Raw genomic sequence first — 20678 nt, 5'->3', positions numbered from 1 at the left:
TTCTATACACCATGGTACTATCTACTAAACTAATTAAGTGACCTTCAAACTATTTCTCCTCCATACAAAAATCATTTTTTATTTTTGACTCATAGTTTTTTGTTGGATCTCTCTTGATATCATTTCCTGTGAACTTGGTTGCTGAAGGCCCCAATCTGGGAAGAACTTTCTTATCAAAATCAAATCATATACAATAATCTCACATTACTCACTCAAACTGGTTTATTTTGCAGCACTCCCCTGCCTGTCCCCAACTCCACCCTCTAACTGCCTAGTAGCTTGCTGCCTCTTTTGTGGCCTAAAGATCCTGTGAAGGGCACTGAGTGCCTACAGTGGTTACAAAGCCAGGAGCATGGAGCTCTATCCTTTAATCTCCACCTGATGGGAGTTGGGGGAGGTCGGGGGGTTGCGAAGAAAATGACAGGAGCTCCCTCTCTACCTCCAGGCTTCTCTGAAGCAGTGTCCTTGACTTTAAATGCCACAGCTCTAAATACTAATTCTAGATTACTCTAGTCTTCCTTTTTCACATCCCTAAGGCTGGTGGAAGATACAAGAGCCTTACTGTTAATTCTTGCTTTGCTTTTTGTTCAACACTCTGGTCAAGCAAAAGAAAGATTCCAGAGCTGTACTCACACTTTCTTACAAGTATGCACACAAACTGTATTGCTTTTCTTCAGCCCCACCTTCATAATAGCCCCCAACCTCAAGATGCTCTCAGCTTTCTAAATTTGTGTTCTAAACCTTTCAGACAAGCTCACGCTGACGTGGTTTGCAGAAACACAAGAAAATTACTATTTTTTCATGGGTCTCATCTTCGTCAAAATAACCTTAGGCCTAATGACTTCCATCCTGTGTGCAATCGGAGTAAAACATGTTAGACAAATTTTGATTGTTTGTTTATTTTTATTTATTTATTTATTTTGAGACACAGTCATGCTCTGTCGCCCAGGCTGGAGTGCAGTAGTGCGATCGTGATCTCGGCTCACTGCAACCTCCATCTCCCAGGTTCAAGTGATTCTCCTGCCTCAGCCTCCCGACTAGCTGGGATTACAGGTGTGCACCACCATGCACAGCTGATTTTTTTTTGTATTTTTAGTAGAGACACGGTTTTGCCATGTTGGCCAGGCTGGTCTTGAACCCCTGACCTCAGGTGATCCACCCGCCTCGGCCTCCCAAAGTGCTGGGATTACAAGCGTGAGCCACCGCACTCAGCCTTGATGTTTTAAAAAGCAGCCAGGACCAGGCAGGGTGGCTCATGCCTGTAATCCCAGCACTTTGGGAGGCTGAGGCAGGCAGATCACTTAGGGTCAGGAATTCAAGACCAGCCTGGCCAACATGGCGAAATCCTGTTTTTTCTAAAAATACAAAAATTTAGGTGGGTGTGGTGGTGCATGCCTGTAATCCCAGCTACTTGCAAGGCTGAGGCAGGAGAATCGCTTGAAGCCGGGAGGAGGACGTTGCAGTGAGCCGAGATTGCGCCACCGCACTCCAACCTGGGCAATGAGAATGAAACTCTGTCTCAAAAAAAAAAAAAAAAAAAAAAATTAGGGGGAGCCTGCTTTTCCGGTACACAGTTCCTCAGTACAAAGCAGGGGCTTTCTGTCAGCAGAAGCCTCCCAGTGGGAAAACAACCTGAAGTAGCAGGAAACAGACACCAACCCTAGGGCCGGAGGAGATAACCAACAGAAGAAACAAAAACACTTCTAGGATGACTAGGACGTGTATGATTATCGGTGGCTATCACCTTGGAAGTACAGGCAGTTAGCATCCGTAATATTAGACACAACACAAACTCCCAATCCAATCAATCATCAAAGAACCCTAGAGTTAGAGACAATTCTCAGTCTTCTGTTCTCACATCCCTCCCAATGGGGAAGCTTGCTACACATGTGGGGTGGCTTACCTGGGGCGCTCTTGGAGCACCTCATGATTTCTGATTGGTCGCTAAGCAGAAAAGAACCAAATTCCTCCATGCCCTTCCTGTCTTGGAATGGCTCATCTGCCCATCAAGATCAGCCCAACCAATGAGACAGACCACCTCGGTTAGCTGTCATGTTGCCAGGTGGCCAAGGCTTCCTGTAATCTTACCTGAACGCCCTCTCCTGTGAGAGCTGAGCAAGACTGGATCTGCCAGACTCGGTCGCGGATGGTATGCAGGTTCAGTCCTTCTGCAATTTCAGAGGCAGGAGCTGCTGTGAGCAAATCCTGCTTATTAGCAAAGATGAGCACTGGCACACAACTTAGTTTTTCTTCCTCCAATAATTCCGCTAGTTCCTGGATTTTGAGAAGGGAGAGGGAGGGAAGGTTAAAATCTATAAATCTATGATATGTAACCATATACTACCTTTTTCTTTTTCTTTTTTTTATTTTTTTTTGAGACAGAGTCTTGCTCTGTCACCCAGGCTGGAGTGCAGTGGCATGATCTCGGCTCACTGCAACCTTCGCCTCCTAGGTTCAAGTGATTTTCCCACCTCAGCCTCCTGAGTAGCTGGGACTGCAGGTGCACACCACCATGCCCATCTAATTTCTATATTTTTGGTAGAGATGGGGTTTCACCATGTTGGTCAGGCTGGTTTTGAACTCCTGGCCTCAAGTGATCTGCCCGCCTCGGCCTCTCAAAGTGCTGGGATTACAGGTGTGAGCCGTCGTGCCCAGTCTGATTATCAAACTTGAACCTGTATAAGATTCCCCTGGCAGATTCCTGGGCCCAATCCAGAGATGCTAACTTTGGAAAGTCTGAGCTAGGGCTCAGGAATCTACATTTTTAACAAACTCCTGAAGTGATTCTGTTATAGATGATTCACAGATCAAATTTTTTTTTTTTTTTTTTTTTTTTTGTTTTGAGACAATATCTCACTCTGTCACCCAGGCTGGAGTGTAGTGGCGTGATCACAGCTTACTGCAGGCTCAGCCTCCTGGGCTCAAGTGATGCTTTCAACTTAGCCTCCTGATCAGCTAGCTGGGACCTAAGGTGATCGCCACCATGCCCAGCTAATTAAAAACATTTTTTTTGGCCGGGCGTGGTGGCTCACCTATGTAATCACAGCATTTTGGGAGGCCGAGGTGGGCAGATCACCTGAGGTCAGGAGTTCGAGACCAGTCTAACCAATATGGTGAAACCCTGTCTCTACTAAAAATTCAAAAATTAGCCACACATGGTGGCGGGCACCTGTAGTCCCAACTACTCGGGAGGCTGAGACAGGAGAACTGCTTGAACCCAGGAGGCAAAGGTTACAGTGAGCCAAGATCATGCCACTGCACTCCAGCCTGGGTGACGGAGTGAGACTCTGTCTGAAAAAAAATTTTTTTTTTTTTGTAGAGACAGGGTTTTGATATATTGGCCACGCTGGTCTTGAACTCCTTGGTTCAAGGGATCCTCCCGCCTCAGCCTAACAGAGTGCTAGAATTATAGCGATGAACCAACACACCTGGTCCATAGAACACATTTTGAGAAACATCATTCAAGGGAGAAGACAAGAAGTGGCTTGAGATTCAAAACTTACCCAAGGTTATTACCTGCAAATAACTTTCAATGCATGTGTGTGTGTGTGTGTGTATGAAATTTAAACTGAAAATGACAATTACTTTAGCGATAATTCTGTTTCATCAATCTCTATCTCTAAAACATGCATGCACATGCTTCACATTTCATCAAACCTACATCCTAAAATAACTTTATTGGTCCATCTGGCAAGGTCCCTGATATTTAGGTTTAGGTTGGGGTCTAAATTATGTGTGATTCTGTTTACAAAAACTATAGGAGAGGGTATATATGTACTTAAATGATAGGCCCACCTTTTTCTCATTAAATTCACATTTTAGCTACTTAAAACACGTGGGCTTTCAAAGAGAACTGTACAGATCAAGAGGCAGATGACTACATAGGACCCCCTCCACCTCCAAGCTCATATTTCATAAGAGGGATAATCCAGAAATCATCAGGGTATGGAAGGGTGGTGGGTTGTTTCTAGAAGTCTGGAGAGTTCTCAACTCAATTTCAAAAAAAAGGACATAAGCATGAGAACTGCTACCTTCAGAAGGCCACCTGTGGTCATTCAGGATACAGGCCAAGGACTCCGCAATGAGAACTTTTTAAAAAACTTTTTTTTTTTTTTTTTTTTTTGAGATGGAGTCTCACTCTGTCACCCAGGCTGGGGTGCAGTGGCACAATCTCGGCTCACTGCAACCTCCACCTCTTGGGTTCAAGCGATTCTCCTGCCTCAGCTTCCCGAGTAGCTGGGATTACAGGCGCGCACCACCACACCTGGCTAAGTTTTTGTAGAGATGGGGTTTCACCATATTGGCCAGGCTGGTCTCAAACTTCTGACCTCAGATGATCCGCCTGCTTTGGCCTCCCAAAGTGCTGGGATTACAGGTGTGAACCATTGTGCCAACCTTTTTTTCTTTTCTTTTTCTTTCTTTTTTTTTTTTGAGACAGGGTCTCACTCTGTTGCCCAGGCTGGAGTGCAGTGTCTTGATCACAACTCACTGCAGCCTCGACCTCCTAGGCTCAAGCCATCCTCCTACCTCAGCCACCCAAGTAGCTGGGACTACAGGTGCATGCCACCATACCCGGCTAATTTCACTCCTTTTTTGTAGAGATGGGGTTTCTCTATGTTGTCCAGGTTGTTGCAATGAGATCTAAGCACGCTTCTTCAAATCAGTCCACTCCACTCTTTGCCTCTTCTATCAGCAAACCCACCCTGGGTAAAATGTCCTTCACTTCTCTATGTAAAATTGGGTACACAAATCACATCATGTAATCATGTTGACTTGTGCCCTGCCTTTGAAGCCGTATTTGGGTTCAAGGTACACCTCATCTCCTGGCTTAAAAAATAAGAGCAGCTTAGTTTTGGCTTGTGCATTTCTTCCTGTCCTTTCAAATCTGTCAAAGTTACCCCTGAATCAATTAAGTAGGTATTGAAAAATGTAAATAAAAATGAGAAGTGAATTGTTCCTTTGGGTTCATTTTCACATGGCCTGGGAAAAAACCTGAAGAGCCTTTGGGCATGGTGTTAAGTTCCACTCATCTGTATATCGTATATTCAATTTGATTAAAGCTAAAAAGCTTTAATTAAAAAACTGTTTAGGCTGGGCGTGGAGGCTCACGCCTGTCATCCCAGCACTTTGGGAGGCTGAGGTGAGTGGATCATTTGAGGTCAAGAGTTCAAGACCAGCCTGGTCAACATGGAGAAACCCTGTCTCTACTAAAAATACAAAAAAATTAGCCAGGTGTGATGGCACACGGCTGTAATTCCAGCTATGTGGGAGGCTGAGGCAGGATAATCTCTTGAACCTGGGAGGTGGAGGTTGCAGTGAGCCGAGACTGTGCCACTGTACTCCAGCCTGGGTAACAAGAGTGAAATTCCATCTTGGGAAAACAAAAAAACTGTTTAAAGAACTCTCAACTAATTTCAGACAACTGGTATTTTTGCCAGCTTTCTAGAATAACTGTCTTGTTTGAACTGTAAAGGTTAACAAACAAAACAAAACAAAAACTTCCCTCACTCTCACACATTTACAAGGTTGATTAATGAATACCCAGTTATTTGGGAACTATCTCAACAGAAGAATTAGTATTTAAAAAATATACTAGGCTGGGCACGGTGGCTCACGCCTGTAATCCCAGCACTTTGGGAGGCCGAGGTGGGAAGATCACCTGAGGTCAGGAGTTCGAGACCAGCCTGATCAACATGGTGAAACCCTGTCTCTACTAAAAATACAAAATTAGCCAGGCGTGGTGGCGCATGCTAATCCCAGGTACTTGGGAGGCTGAGGCAGGAGAATCGCTTGAACCCGGGAGGCGGAGGTTGGTGTGAGCTGAGATCATGCCATTGCACTCCAGCCTGGGAAATAAGAGCAAAAAAATAATATATATATATATATATATTTTAGACCTTCGCTATAAAACAAAAGAATTATTTACCTGACCCGTCTCTTCAAATCTTTTTCTGTCTGCACTGTCGATTACATATATCTATAAAGGAAAAGAAGAAGGTTATTTCAGTGAGCAGAGACGGAAAAGACAGAGCAATTTCTGCAAAAGGAGCAGGTGATCCCCAGTCAGCATATTCCAAGTGGCACAACATACAGTAATTCACTGGCAATTCTCATCTCATTTATGAAGGCCAAACAAACAAATACACAAATTAATTAAATAGGGATGCCCAGAAAATACCTTCACCAACGCTCCAAAGTCTAGGAATTTAGGAAAACCAAGTGGGATAAAATAGCTACATTTAATGGGCACTTGATGTTGTCAGTAAACATTACTAGGTCTACTCTATTAACCCTCATTACAACTCTACAATATAGATTTCACTGTTTCCCCTTTTTTTTGAGATGGAGTCTTGCTCTGTCACCCAGGCTGGAGTGCAGTGGTGCGATCTCAGCTCCGGGTTCACGCCATTCTCCTGCCTTAGCCTCCCCAGCAGCTGGGACTACAGGCGCCCGCCACCACGCCGGCTAATTTTTTTGTATTTTTAGTAGAGACAGGGTTTCACTGTGCTAGCCAGGATGGTCTAGATCTCCTGACTTCATGATCCGCCCGTCTCGGCCTCCCAAAGTGCTGGGATTACAGGTGTGAGCTACCGCGCCCAGCCTTTTTTTTTTTTTTTTGAGACAGAGTCTCGCTCTGTCACCCAGGCTGGAGTGCAGTGGCGCGATCTTGGCTCACTGCAAGCTCCACCTCCCAGGTTCACGCCATTGTCCGTTCTCCTGCCTCAGCCTCCCAAGTAGCTGGGACTACAGGCGCCCGCCACCACGCCTGGCTAATTTTTTGTATTTTTAGTAGAGTCAGGGTTTCATCGTGTTAGCCAGGATTGTCTCGATCTCCTGACCTCATGATCTGCCTGCCTTGGCTTCCCAAAGTGCTGGGATTACAGGCGTGAGCCACCGCGCCTGGCCTATTTTCCCATTTTATTCGTAAATAAACATAAGCAGAAAGTCAAGTAATTTGCCCAAATTACATCTGGTACTTGAGAAAATTGGGATTCAAACTCACGCATGTAAGTCCATAGCTGCTCTTCACCTGTCTGCTATACTGCTTCCCAGATTGTCAGAATGGAAGAGATGGTGTTTTGAGGGATTTACAATCCTATATTCCTCAAATCTCAAAGTACCATTTGCAGCATTAACTATATGCTGACTTCAGGGGTTGAAGACAAAGAAGATACAGCTGGGTCAAGATCAAATACTGGAAATAGTAAGGGCATAGTCTTTGCCAGAAGCAAGAAAAGTCTTGAGATTTATCACAAACTACAAATCCCACGATTTCTCCCCATCCCTCAATTTTAGTTATTGCATGAATAACATCCTACAGCAATAAGGGAAATAAGGTAACACACACACACTCACACAAAAAAGAAAGGAAGGAAGGAAGGAAGGAAGGAAGGAAGGAAGGAAGGAAGGAAGGAAGGAAGGAAGGAAGGAAAGAAAGAAAGAAGGAAAGATCACCTATAGTTATACCACTCAAACACATTAACTATTTTAATTTCCTATGGAAAGCTCCCTTTTAATCCTCCTTCATATGAAAACTAAAAAAGAAACAGAGATATAATTTTGTAGATATTTTTCATTAAATGACGTATTAATGTTTTCTCACTTGCTAATCTAAAAATTATCAATGTTTCAAACTTTCTTTAAAGAATTAAAAATTGCTATTAGCCTAGTGGTATAATGGAAACACTCTCTTTTAAAATAGCATATCCAACTAAAAACACACACAATCTTCAGTTCTCACCATTACATACGTTAAATTATGTAAGTTACAAGCATTTTTTTTTACTCAAATTCTGTGCTACACTGAAAATCTGCTCTTTAGAAAAAAAAAAAAAAAACAACACAAAATTCCTCCGCTTAATGCTCTCTATGTAGAGTCACAAATGCTAAATATTATACCAGAAACCAAGTTCAGCCCTTTCCCTCAAGAATACTCTATGTTTTGGCCGGGTGCGGTGGCTCACGGCTGTAATCCCAGAACTTTGGGAGGCCAAGGAGGGCAGATCACCTGAGGTCAAGAGTTCGAGACCAGTCTGACCAACATGGAGAAACCCTGTGTCTACTAAAAATCCAAAATTAGCCGGGTGTGGTGGTGTATGCCTATAATCCCAGCTACTCGGGAGGCTGAGGCAGGAGAACCGCTTGAACCTGGGAGACAGAGGTTGTGGTGAGCTGAGATCATGCCATTGCACTCCAGCCTGGGCAACAAGAGTGAAACTCTGTCTCAAAAAAAAAAAAAAAAAAAAAAAAAAAAAGAATACTCTATGTTTCTACTTGGAGAATCATAGGAGGAGAGAGGATGAATATGTTTGGTTTCAATATTTTTGTATGGCATTTTAATTATTGCTCATTATTATTATTGTACTCTGATTCAATGTCAATACATGCACTAATGAGCTCTGCACACCACACATACCCAACATTCTATGTGTCTGATAAGTCACTCTTGCTTAGTTTTCCACCAGTGAGGCTCACCTTCTAGAAGTAGCAGGCAGAATATAAACACAGATGAAGAAGAAATGCAATGGGAGAGTGAACCTCAATATAAAAGACCTCATTCAAATTATTTTATAGTCTATAGTAGCCTAGAATGATCTTCACTCAAGCAATAGTCCAAGAAGATGTGAAGGAGGACCAGGCACAGTGGCTCATGCCTGTAATCCCAGCACTTTGGGAGGCTGAGGTGGGTGGATCACCTGAGGTCAGGAGTTCAAGACCAGCCCGGCCAACAGAGAAACCCTGTCTCTACTAAAAATCCAAAAATTAGCTGGACATGGTGGTGCGCACCTGTAATCCCAGCTACTCGGGAGGCTGAGGTGAGAGAATCGCTTGAACCCAAGAGGTGGAGGCTGCGGTGAGCCGAGCACTGCACTCCAGCTTAGGTGACGGAGTAAGACTCCGTCTCAAAAAACACATACATAGGCCAGGCGCAGTGGCTCACACCTGTAATCCCAGCACTTTGGGAGGCTGAGGTGGGCGAATCAGAAGGTCAGGAGATCGAGACCATACTGGCTAACACAGTGAAAACCCATCTCTACTAAAAATACAAAAAATTAGCCGGCGCATGCGCTACTCAGGAGGCTGAGGCAGGAGAATCGCTTGAACCTGGGAGGGAGAGGTTGCAGTGAGCCAAGATCGCACCACTGCACTCCAGTCTGGGTGACAGAGGGAGACTCTGTCTCAAATTAAAAAAAAAACAAAAAACATATATTTATGTGAGGGAGGAAAGAAAGATCACGTCATTGCTAGGAGTGTTTGGAGCTCAGAGGGCTGCTTGGTGGCTATGTACAGGTCATCTGGCAAGAAAAGAATGACAAAGCAGGAGACAAGTGTGCTGGGGGCAAAGGCTATGAATAAAGGTGAGGGTAGGAAGGAAGAGGCTGAGACAAGGCTGATAATATGGTTAAAGATAGTGGGTGCAGTGGCTCATGCCTGTAATCCCAACACTTTGGGAGGCCAAGGTAGAAGGATTGCTTGAACCCAGGAGTTTGAGACCAGCCTGGGCAACACAGTGAGACTCATCTCTGAAAACAAACAAACAAAATTAGCAAGGTGCAGTAGCATGTACCTTATAGTCTCTGTTACACAGGAGGCTGAGGCAGGAGGATCCCTTAAGCCCAGGAGATTAAGAGAGTGAGCTATGATCATTGCACTCCCCCAGGCCACAAAGTGAAACCCCATCTCTCTCTCTCTTTTTTTTTTATGAGACGGAGTTTCGCTCTTGTTGCCCAGGCTGGAGTGCAATGGTGTAATCTCGGCTCACCCCAAACTCCACCTCCTGGGGTGAAACTGCAGCTCTTAAAAAAAACAAAAAACAAAAAACAACAAAACCCAGATGTTTGATATGAAGAAACAGACAGTTGGGAGAGGATGGTGAGAAATGAAAAGATCATTTTAATAGTAGACAAGAAAGATGAGCAGTCAAATACCAGAGAATCCAGATGCTGAAGGTCAATGAGAAGAAAGCTTTAATTTGTACAAATAATTATTTGGTATTTATTGCTTTGACATGAAATTTCACTGCAAGCATTTCCATTACAAGATTAGAAAGGAGGATTTTCCTAAATTATACACCAATTTTTCCTATAATTTGGCATTTTCTCAAGTAACTTTTACAAAATTTGAAAATTACTACACAATCATTCTAGGAGTCAATCTATAAAGGAAGCGTCCCATTTATTTGAAAAAGTCATAGGCACAAACAAATCTCTGGTGATCCCACAAGTGTGTTTTTCTGCAGTGTTATACTTTTTTTTTTTTTTTTTTTTTTTTTTTTGAGAAAGAGTCTTGCTCTGTCATCTAGGTTGGAGTACAATGGGGCGATCTTGGCTCACTGCAACCTCCGCCTCCTGGGTTCAAGCAATTCTGCTGTCTCAGTCTCCTGAGTAGCTGGGACTATAGGTCCATGCCATCAAACCTGGCTAATTTTTGTATTTTTAGTAGAGATGGGGTTTCACCATGTTGGTCAGGCTGGTCTTGAACTCCTAACCTCAAGTGGTCTGCCCACCTCAGCCTCCCAAAATGCTGGGATTATAACCATGACCTACAGCGCCCGGCCCTGCAGTGGTATACTCTCATCCTGATTGTCGCCTCCCCAGCTCCTCCCAATGTTTCCATGCAATGTCTGTTTCCTTCTAGACAATAGCTAAAGATAAGGATTACCTTTACTTTTTTAAAAAAATAGCATAGCTATTGGTTAACTCAGTCATGTAAAAAATTTAAAAAGGCATTTTTTTGAGACAGAGTTTTGCTCTTGCTGCACAGGCTGGAGTGCAATCGTGTGATCTCAGCTCACTGCAACCTCCGCCTCCTGAGTTCAAATAATTCTCCTGCCTCAACCTCTGGAGTTGCTGGGATTACAAGCATGCTCCACCACACCCGGCTAATTTTGTATTTTTAGTAGAGATGGGGTTTTGCCATGCTGGTCAGGCAGGTCTCAAACTCCTAACCTCAGGTGATCCGCCCATCTTAGCCTCCCAAAGTGCTAGGATTACAGGCATCAGCCACTGTGCCCAGCCAAAAAAAAAAAGATTTTGAAAGTTCCAAACAAATTAATAGTCAATTAAAAATTTTTCTGGCCTTTTGCCAGAAAGTATCAGGGAAAGTTAAACATTTATTATGCTCCTGACTCATCTTTAAACAGTATAGACCTTCACAAGTAAGTCATGAAAGCTACTCGAAAGTAAGGTCATATAATCCATGGCATGATGCTTTAGGCAAAGCCAGTTCACATCATTTTTTGGCAATTGTTTTGAAATACTTATTTGGTTATGGGAGAAAGAACTACAGAAAAAGATTTTGTCTTGATAGAAGTTCAGCCAACTCCAGATCACCAGAGAGGGCTCGCCCAGCGTGTAGACGGAGGGCTGTTTGTTCCTCTTCTTGCTTCTGCTCCTCCCAGCTCCGGCTACCTTTTGTCCATTTTATTGCTCCTAACATTTCTCCACCAGACGTAGACAGCAACAAGAAGGTGTGACGCTAACCAGTGTGGCCTTTTTTTTGATAGCTTGAGTGAAAGTCTACGGAAGGCTCGAACTGATCAGGTGTCTGGATAAACTTGTGCTTTTCAATTACATGTGCTTCCTCTAGCTTCAGTAGTATAGATAAGTAAGTGTGAGAAATTTGGAAATGATACAACAGATGGTTATCTTGTTTTAGGGTGTTTGAGAACTCGATGTCCTACACTTTAGATATGGAAATGATTAAAGTTACTTTATTTTATTTACTTATTTATCATTTATTATGTTTTGAGACGGAGTCTTGCTCTATCGCCCAGGCTGGAGTGCGGTAGCGCAATCCCGGCTCACTGCAACCTCTGCCTCCCAGGTTCAAGCAATTCTCCTGCTTCAGCCTCCCAAATAGCTGGGATTATAGGCGCCTGCCACCACGTCCGGCTAATTTTTGTATTTTTAGTAGAGACGACATTTCACCATGTTGGCCAGGCTGGTCTCGAACTTCTGATCTCAACTGATCCACCTGCCTCAGCCTCCCAAAGTGCTGGGATTACAGGCGTGAGCCACTGTGGCTGGCCTACTTTGTTTAAATTATGTTACATTTAAACACAAAGCTGATATTAATAATACAGTAAATAATTAGTAGTAACATGAATGTACCTTGAAAATACATTTATTTTATCTATCAAAAGGCTGTTATTATTTCTGGGTCTAAAGAGAAATGGAAGATACCCTATCCCCTCCCTTCCATCACACTTCAAGTTTTATTTCTTAGTCACTACCCTCAAATTAATAAAGCTGATGTCAGATGTTCTCAATGTCATCTTCCCTAAGAATAATTCTGGTACTTCTAGGAGTTGCCCTCAGTGTTTCAAACCTTTTTTTAATTTTTTTTTTTTTTTTTTTTTTTTTTTGAGATGGGGTCTTGTATGTTACCCAGGCTGGTCTCAAACTCCTGGACTCAAGGGATCCTCCCACCTCAGCCTCTTGAGTAGTTGAGATTATAGGTGTGCACTACCAGACACAGTTTTGAGAACTATTTAATTTAATACTCTAAAGTAAGGGTAGGCAAACTTTTTCTGTGACAGGTCAGCAGTCAATGTTTTAGCCTCTGTGGCCCATACAATCTCTTTCACAATTCTTGAACGCTCCTCTTATCGTCAGAAAGCAACCACAGAAAATCTGTAAACAAATGTATGTGGCTATGCTCCAAGTAACTTCATGGACACTGAAATGTGAATTTCATGTCATTTTCACAAGTTGTGAAACATTATTCTTTTGGCATTTCTTCCCCCCAACCACTTAGAAATGTAAAAACCACTCCTAGCTTGAAGGCTATACAAAAACTGGAGACAGCCTGGATCAATTTGTCGACCTGCTCTAAAGCAAGATTTGATTATGGTACTCTAGAGATAATGGGAAAGAATGAACCAGGCAACTCTTGTGTCAAGCCTCAAGCCTCCTCTTCTAGGCAGTGTGGAGTCTAGCGTAATAAGTCTTTTTCAACCAACAATGGAAGACTATTAAACACAGACAAATATAACCCATCCACCACTGCCACTCTAAGCGGCTACAAAACTGGCAGACACGGCTGTGAGTCACAAGGCCTTAGAATCTAACCCCAGGGACTCAGCTGCTCCCCCAAACTTGTTTAATCTCAAACAGCACTGGAAAATAATGAAAGGTTGACCTTCAATCCAAAATATTATCTTGTACTAGTGCCTAGTACAAGGATGTGCTGGAGGAAGCTTCTCTAGGGTTGTTGTGAACCGATTTTTGCTGGATTGTACGTTAATTACTGGGTACCCTCAGTTCATGTGAATGTGGAATCCAGGGTTACATTATATTACAACGACCTTGCAGTCTACCCTCAAGCTATTAGAGCTTATGATTTAAAATTACCCTTACCTGGAGACCAGAAGGTTTCTGAGACCTCCTTATGGAGACTTACAATCATTAATGTCCTTATATACTTCTCTTCCTTGGGTATTTCTTTCAAGATACCTTAATCCAGCAGATGAACAGATAGGAATGTAATTTCTCTCAGCCACCTGCTTTTTCCTCACTCTTGATTGAAAGAGGAAAAGGGAGTCTATAGTTTTTGAAACACGTATACACTTTTTTTTTTTTTTTTTTTTTTGAGATGGAGTCTCGCTCTGTCGCCCAGGCTGGAGTGCAGTGGTGTGATCTCGGCTCACTGCAACCTCTGCCTCCTGGGTTCAAGCGATGCTACTGTCTCACTGTCTCAGCTTCCTGAGGAGTTGGGATTACAGGCATGCGCCACCACCTCTGGCTAATTTTTATATTTTTAGCAGAGATGGGGTTTCGCCATGATGGCCAGGCTGGTCTCGAACTCCTGACCTCCGGTGATCCACCCACCTCAGCCTCCCAAAGTGCTGGGATTACAGGTGTGAGCCCTCCGTGTCTTTTCTTTTCTTTTTCTTTTTTTTTTTTTTTTTTTTTTTGAGATGGAGTCTCACTCTGTCGCCCAGGCTGGAGTGCAGGGGCACGATCTCGGCTCACTGCAAGTTCCACCTCCAGGGTTCATGCCATTCTCCTGCCCCAGCCTCCCGAGTAGCTGGGACTACAGGTGCCCACCGTCTCACCTGGCTAATTTTTTGTATTTTTTAGTAGAGACGGGGTTTCACCATGTTAGCCAGGATGGTCTCGATCTCCTGACCTCGTGATCTGCCCGCCTCGGCCTCCCAAAGTGCTGGGATTACAGGTGTGAGCCACTGCGCCCGGCCCTCCGTGTCTTTTCAAGACTTGATAGCTTATGTCTTTTTATCACTGAATAATATTCTACTATACGGGTGTACCACAGTTTATCTATTAACCTATTGAAGGACATCTTGGTTGCTTCCAGGTTTTGGCAATTAGGAATAAAGCTGCCATAAACATTCCTATGCAGGATTTTGTGTGGAATATCAATTTCCAACTAACTGGGTATATATCTTGGAGTACTGCTGGACTGTATGCTAAAACTATGTTTAGCTCTGTAAGATACTACCAACTGTCTTCCAAAGTGGCTATACCATTTTGCATTTCCATCAGCAATGAAGAGGAGTTCCTGTTGTTCTACATACGTATCGGCATTTGGTATTGTCAGTTTTTTTTTAGTCAGTCTAGTAGGTATTAATATGTAGTGCCATATTAATGCTGTTATAATTTGTAAATCCATAATGACATATAATACTGAACATTTTTTATATGCTTATCTACCTTCTTTGGTGAGGTGCCTGTTCAGATCTTTTGCCCATTTGTAAAACCAAGTTGTCTGCTTATTCTTGAGTTTTTGAGTTATTTGTATATTTTAGATACAACTACTTTAACATATATGTGTTTTGCAAATATTTTCTCCCAGTCTGTGGTTTGTCTTTTTATTCTCTTAGCAGTTTCTTTTGCAGAGCAGAAGTTTTATTTTATTTATTTTTTTGAGATAGAGTCTCACTCTGTCACCCAGACTGGAGTACACTGGCATGATCACGGTTTACTACCGACTCAACTTCCTGGCCCCAAGTGATCCTTTCACCTCAGTCTCCCGAATAGCTGGGACTACAGGCCCGCATCACCATGCCTGGCTAATTTTTTTTTTATTTTTTGTAGAGACAGGGTCACAGTATATTGTGCAGGCCGGTCTTGAACTCCTGGACTCAAAGCATCCTCCCACCTCGGCCTCCCAAAGGGCTGAGATTACAGGCATGAGCCACTACACCCAGCTTCCAGAAGTTTTAAATTCATTTAAGTCCAATTTATTTCTTTCATGGATTATGCTTTTTGTGTATCTAAAACCTCATCACCAAACTCAAGGTCACCTAGATGTTCTTCTGTGTTATCTTCTAGGAGTTTTATAGTGTTTGGATTTTACATTTAGTTTTAAGATCCATTCTGTCAAGGGCCTCAGGTAGAGGGAAAAAAAAAATCCATTTTAACATTTTAAGTTAAGGGGTAAGGATGGGTCTAGATTATTATTATTATTATTATTTTTGCATGTCAATGTCCCATTATTCCAGCACCACTTGCTGAAAAGATTATCCTTCCTCCCTTGAATTGTCATGTTCTTTTATCAAACAGAGTGGGCCATATTCATGTAAGCCTATTTTGGGGCTTTCTATTCTGTTCTGTTGATTAATTTGTCTACTCTTTCTCTGAGGCATGCTGTCTTTTTTTTTTTTTTTTTTTTGAGACGGAGTTTCACACTTGTTGCCCAGGCTGGAGTGCAATGGTGCAATCTTGGCTCACTGCAACCTCCGCCTCCTAGGTTCAAGCGATTCTCCTGTCTTAGTCTCCCAAGCAGCTGGGATTACAGGTGCCTGCCACCATACCCGGCTAATTTTTGTATTTTTAACATAGATGGGGTTTCACCCCATTGGCCAGACTGCTCTTGAACTCCTGACCTCAGGTGATCTGCCTGCCTCAGCCTGCCAAAGTGTTGGGATTGCGGGCGTGAGCCACTGTGCCCGGCCTATGCTGTCTTGTTTACTCGCTTTACAGTGAATCTTGAAGTCAGGTAGTGCCAGACCTCTAACTTGTTCCTTTTCAGTACTACGCTAGCCATCTAAATCTTTTGCTTTTCCATATAAACATTAGAATCAGTTTGTCAATATCCCCAAAGTAACTTGCTGTGATTTTGATTGGGATTGTATTAAATCTATAAATCAAGTTGGGTATAATTGACATCTTAATAACACTAAGTTTTCCTATCCATGAGCATGGACCATCTCTTTATTTACCTAGATCTTCTTTATTAGTTTTGCAGGTTTCCTCAAATAGATCCTGAATGTATTTTTTTTTTTTTTTTTTTTTTTTTGAGACGGAGTCTCGCTCTGTCGCCCAGGCTGGAGTGCAGTGGCCGGATCTCAGCTCACTGCAAGCTCCGCCTCCCGGGTTTACGCCATTCTCCTGCCTCAGCCTCCCGAGTAGCTGGGACTACAGGTGCCCGCCACCTCGCCCGGCTAGTTTTTTGTATTTTTTAGTAGAGACGGGGTTTCACCATGTTAGCCAGGATGGTCTCGATCTCCTGACCTCGTGATCCGCCCGTCTCGGCCTCCCAAAGTGCTGGGATTACAGGCTTGAGCCACCGCGCCCGGCCTGTATTTTGTTAGATTTATGCCTAAGCATTTCATTTTGGGGGTGCTAAATAGTATTTTGCTATTAATTTCAAATTTCAATTGTTCACTGCTGATATAAAGGAAAGCAACTGACTTGTACATATTAACCTTATATCCTGCAGCCTTGGTGTAATCACTTATTAGTTCTAAGTGTTTCCTTGTTGATTTAAAAGATTTTTAAAAATATTTGAGATGGAGTTTCACCCTTGTTGCCCTAGCTGGAATGCAATGGCATGATCTTGGCTTACCGCAACCTCCATCTCCTGGGTTCAAGCGATTCTCCCACCTCAGCCTCCCAAGTAGCTAGGATTACAGGCATGTGCCACCACACCCAGCTAATTTTGTATTTTTAGTAGAGATGGGGTTTCTCCATGTTGGTCAGGCTGGTCTCGGACTCCTGACCTTAGGTGATCCGCCCGCCTTGGCCTCACAAAGTGCTGGGATTACAGGCATGAGCCACTGCACCCGGCCTGATTTAAAAGATTATTTATTTTTATTTTTTTTGTTTGCTTCTGATTTAAAAGAATATTATCTTATTTCACCTTATCTTATCTCAACCTATTCTTTTCTTATCTCATCTCATCTTATCTTAGAGTGAGTCTCACTCTTTTTGCCCAGGCTGGATGACCACCATGCCCAGCCTTATTTTATTTTTTTTTTATTGAGACAGAGTCTCATTCTGTCACCCAGGCTTGAGTGCAGCGGTGCGATCTCGGCTCACTGCAAGCTCCGCCTCCTGGGTTCACGCCATTCTCCGGCCTCAGCCTCCCGAGTAGCTGGGACAACAGGCGCCCGCCACTATGCCTGGCTAATTTTTTGTATTTTTAGTAGGGACAGAGTTTCACCGTGTTAGCCAGGACGATCTCCTGACCTCGTGATCCGCCCACCTCGGCCTCCCAAAGTACTGGGACTACAGGCGTGAGCCACCCTGCCCGGCCAACAGTTTTTTAAAATGCAAAAATTCCTGTCCTTACGGAGCTTACCTTATAGTGCAAGAGAAAGTTAATAAATAAAAATATGTCTGATGGCAACAGGTACAAATAATTTGCTGATAGATCAGATGCGGGGAGTGAGAGGAGAGGGAGACAAGAATGACTGCATTGTTTCTGGAGGAATGGGACTACCATTTACTGAGAAGACTGTGGGAAGAGTAGGGTTGAGTAGGACAGGATGACAACAGGAATTTGGTTTTAGACATGTTGAGGTTGAGGCCTTACCAGCCCCTGAAGTGGAGATGTCAAATAGGCAGCTGGCTTATATAGTCATGTGTTGCTTAATGACAGGCACATGTTCTGAGAAATGCATTATTAGGCAATTCTGACATGGTGCCAACATCATACAGTGTACTTACACACACCTAGATGGTCTACTACATACCTAGGCTGTATGGCATAGCCTATTGCCCCAGGCTACAAACCTGTACACCAAGTTATTGTACTGAATACTGCAGGCAACTGTAAAACAATGGTAAGTATTTATGTATCTAAACATATACAAGGTAATGTGTTGTGACAGCTATGTCACTAGGTAATAGAAAATTTTCAGCTCTATTATAATTTTTTTTTTTTTTTGAGAAAGAGAATCTTGCTGTATCACCCAGGCTGGAGTGCAGTGGCACAATAATTGGCTCACTACAAGCTCTGCCTCCCAGGTTCAAGCAATTCTCTGCCTCAGCCTCCCGAGTAGCTGGGATTATAGGCGTCCACCACCACGCCCAGCTAATTTTAGTATTTTTAGTAGAGACGCAGTTTCACCATCTTGGCCAGGCTGGTCTTGAACTCCTGACCTCCTGATCCACCCGCCTTGGCCTCCTGAAGTGCTGGGATTACAGGTGTGAGCCACTGAGCCTGGCAGCTCTATTATAAACTTAAGGGACCACTGTCATTTATGAGGTCAGTCACTGACCCAAGTGTCATTATGTGGCACATGACTGTATATGAAACTCAAGTTCAGGGGAGAATTCCAGGCTAGAGATGATGGTTTGAGATTCATAAGTATCTAAGTGGTCATTAAATCCTTCAAATTACACGAGGTCACCTAAGCAGTAACTCAGAGAAGAAAAACACAAGGACTCTGGGGCTCTCAAACATTTGGAGGTTGGGAGATTTAAAAAAATAGCAATGGAGATTTAGGAGAAGTAGCCAGTGAGGAGGAAAACCAAGATAGAATGGTGTCTTGGAAGACAAGTAAAGACAATGTTTTTTTTTTTTTTTTTTTTTTTGAGACAGAGTCTCGCTCTGTCGCCCAGGCTGGAGTGCAGTGGCCGGATCTCAGCTCACTGCAAGCTCTGCCTCCCGGGTTTATGCCATTCTCCTGCCTCAGCCTCCCAAGTAGCTGGGACTACAGCCTCCCAAGTAGCTGGCGCCTGCCACCTCGCCCGGCTAGTTTTTTGTATTCTTTAGTAGAGACGGGGTTTCACCGTATTAGCCAGGGTGGTCTCGATCTCCTGACCTTGTGATCCGCCCGTCTCGGCCTCCCAAAGTGCTGGGATTACAGGCTTGAGCCACCGCGCCCGGCCAAGACAATGTTTCAAAGACAGCATTACCAATGTTAAATGGGCTGATAGGTCAAGTGAGATGAGTACTGAAAACTGAACCCTATTTTTAGCAATGTGGAATTATCAGTGAGCCTGAATAGAAGGCTCAAGAGTAACTGGGAGGAGATAAAGCAAAGACAGAGAGCATAGGAAACTCTTTCAAGAAGTTCTGCTCTAAAGGGAGGCTGAGGAATGGGACAGTACTGGAGGGGGATGTATGGTCAGGAGGAGTTTTCTGGGGCTTATTTTTTCTTTATTAAGCAAGAGAAGCTACAGGATATGTTTATGTTGATGGGAATGATCCAGAAGAGAGAGACACTTAAGAAACAACAGCAGAGGGTGAAGCTGTTTGAGATGCAAGATGATTTCTTTTTTTTTCTTTTCTTGAGACAGAGTATCACTCTGTCTTCCAGGCTGGAGTGGGGTGGCCCGATCTCGATCTGGGTTCCCTGCAACCTCTGCCTCCTGGGCTCAAGTGATCCTCTCACTTCAGCCTCCCCAAAGTGCTGGGATTACAGGCATGAGCCACCAAACCTGGTCTAGATGATTTCTACTATTAATAAATACATAGATATGGCTGCTATTATTGCAGTTTATTGCCTTGCATCATAACTGATGTAAACGCAAACTTTTGGTTTGAGGTTAGTAAAAGTGACATGCAATTTTTCTCCCATCTAAGTTCATGAGTTCCTCTAGTTTTAGGGTATGATTAGGAGAGTATGTGGCTGAGGTAGAGTAGATGACAAGACCATTAGAGGAGGGCAGGTGAAGGAACTGAGAGGCTGGGGTTTTGTGGAAATCATGTATGTGGACAGTGAAATCTCTAAGAATTCTGAAACAGTGGTGGTCCTAAAGGAAATGACAGTGAGCTGGGAGCTAAAATCTTGGCCTCCAGCTGAATGAATGCTCCCTGCATCAAGGTATTCCCACTCATGAGGCAGCTTCTTCTACTTCTGGACAACTGTAATTATAGGAACCTTCTTCCTTATTCTGAATTACATTCTACCATCTAATATTCCCCATCTTGCTCTTGGCTCAGCCCTCTAGAACTATTCAATCCCTCTGACTTAAGATAATTCTTGAAGCTGCCTAGACAGTTCCCAGTGTTCTCTTTTCTAGGAAGAACACTGTTAGGTCTTTCAACCACTCCTTATACATCATGGTTTCCAGTAATTTCACTATTTTGGTTGCTCTCTTTGTGATACACTTGATTCACTGTCTTCCTAGGGGTGACAGTCAGTGACATGATCTTCTGACTTCCCTTCTGCTATTCAAATCACTATGGCAATTAATAAACACTTTATTTTGCCAAGACGGGTGTGGGTACAACATTGTTACTGAGGGACAGCAAAACATCTTATACAAGTTACACAAAGATGTTTTCCCTTTATAATCTGCAGCCTTCTGCTATCCCTGCTAAATTCACAGTGACTAATGTTTTTTTTTTTTGAGACGGAGTCTCGCTCTGTCGCCCAGGCTGGAGTGCAGTGGCCGGATCTCAGCTCACTGCAAGCTCCACCTCCCGGGTTCACACCATTCTCCTGCCTCAGCCTCCCGAGTAGCTGGGACTACAGGTGC

General features: G+C 43.4%; 1 protein-coding gene across 1 annotated transcript in view; it reads right to left on the bottom strand.

The window, feature by feature from the left end:
• ARL3 (ADP ribosylation factor like GTPase 3) overlaps positions 1-20678 on the bottom strand; it is a 48596-nt gene that overhangs the window by 10434 nt on the left and 17484 nt on the right. The window contains exons 4-5 of the mRNA XM_010356178.2: positions 5927-5977; positions 2089-2274 (exon numbers count right to left, since the gene is read on the bottom strand). Of these exons, the coding sequence (XP_010354480.1) occupies positions 2089-2274; positions 5927-5977 (237 nt within the window). The remainder of the gene's footprint in view (positions 1-2088; positions 2275-5926; positions 5978-20678) is intronic.

This window comes from Rhinopithecus roxellana, chromosome 11, assembly GCF_007565055.1.
Source record: "Rhinopithecus roxellana isolate Shanxi Qingling chromosome 11, ASM756505v1, whole genome shotgun sequence".
NCBI lineage: Eukaryota > Metazoa > Chordata > Mammalia > Primates > Cercopithecidae > Rhinopithecus > Rhinopithecus roxellana.
The sequence above is the reverse complement of the archived record's forward strand: the minus strand, read 5'-3'. Positions and strand labels throughout refer to the sequence as shown.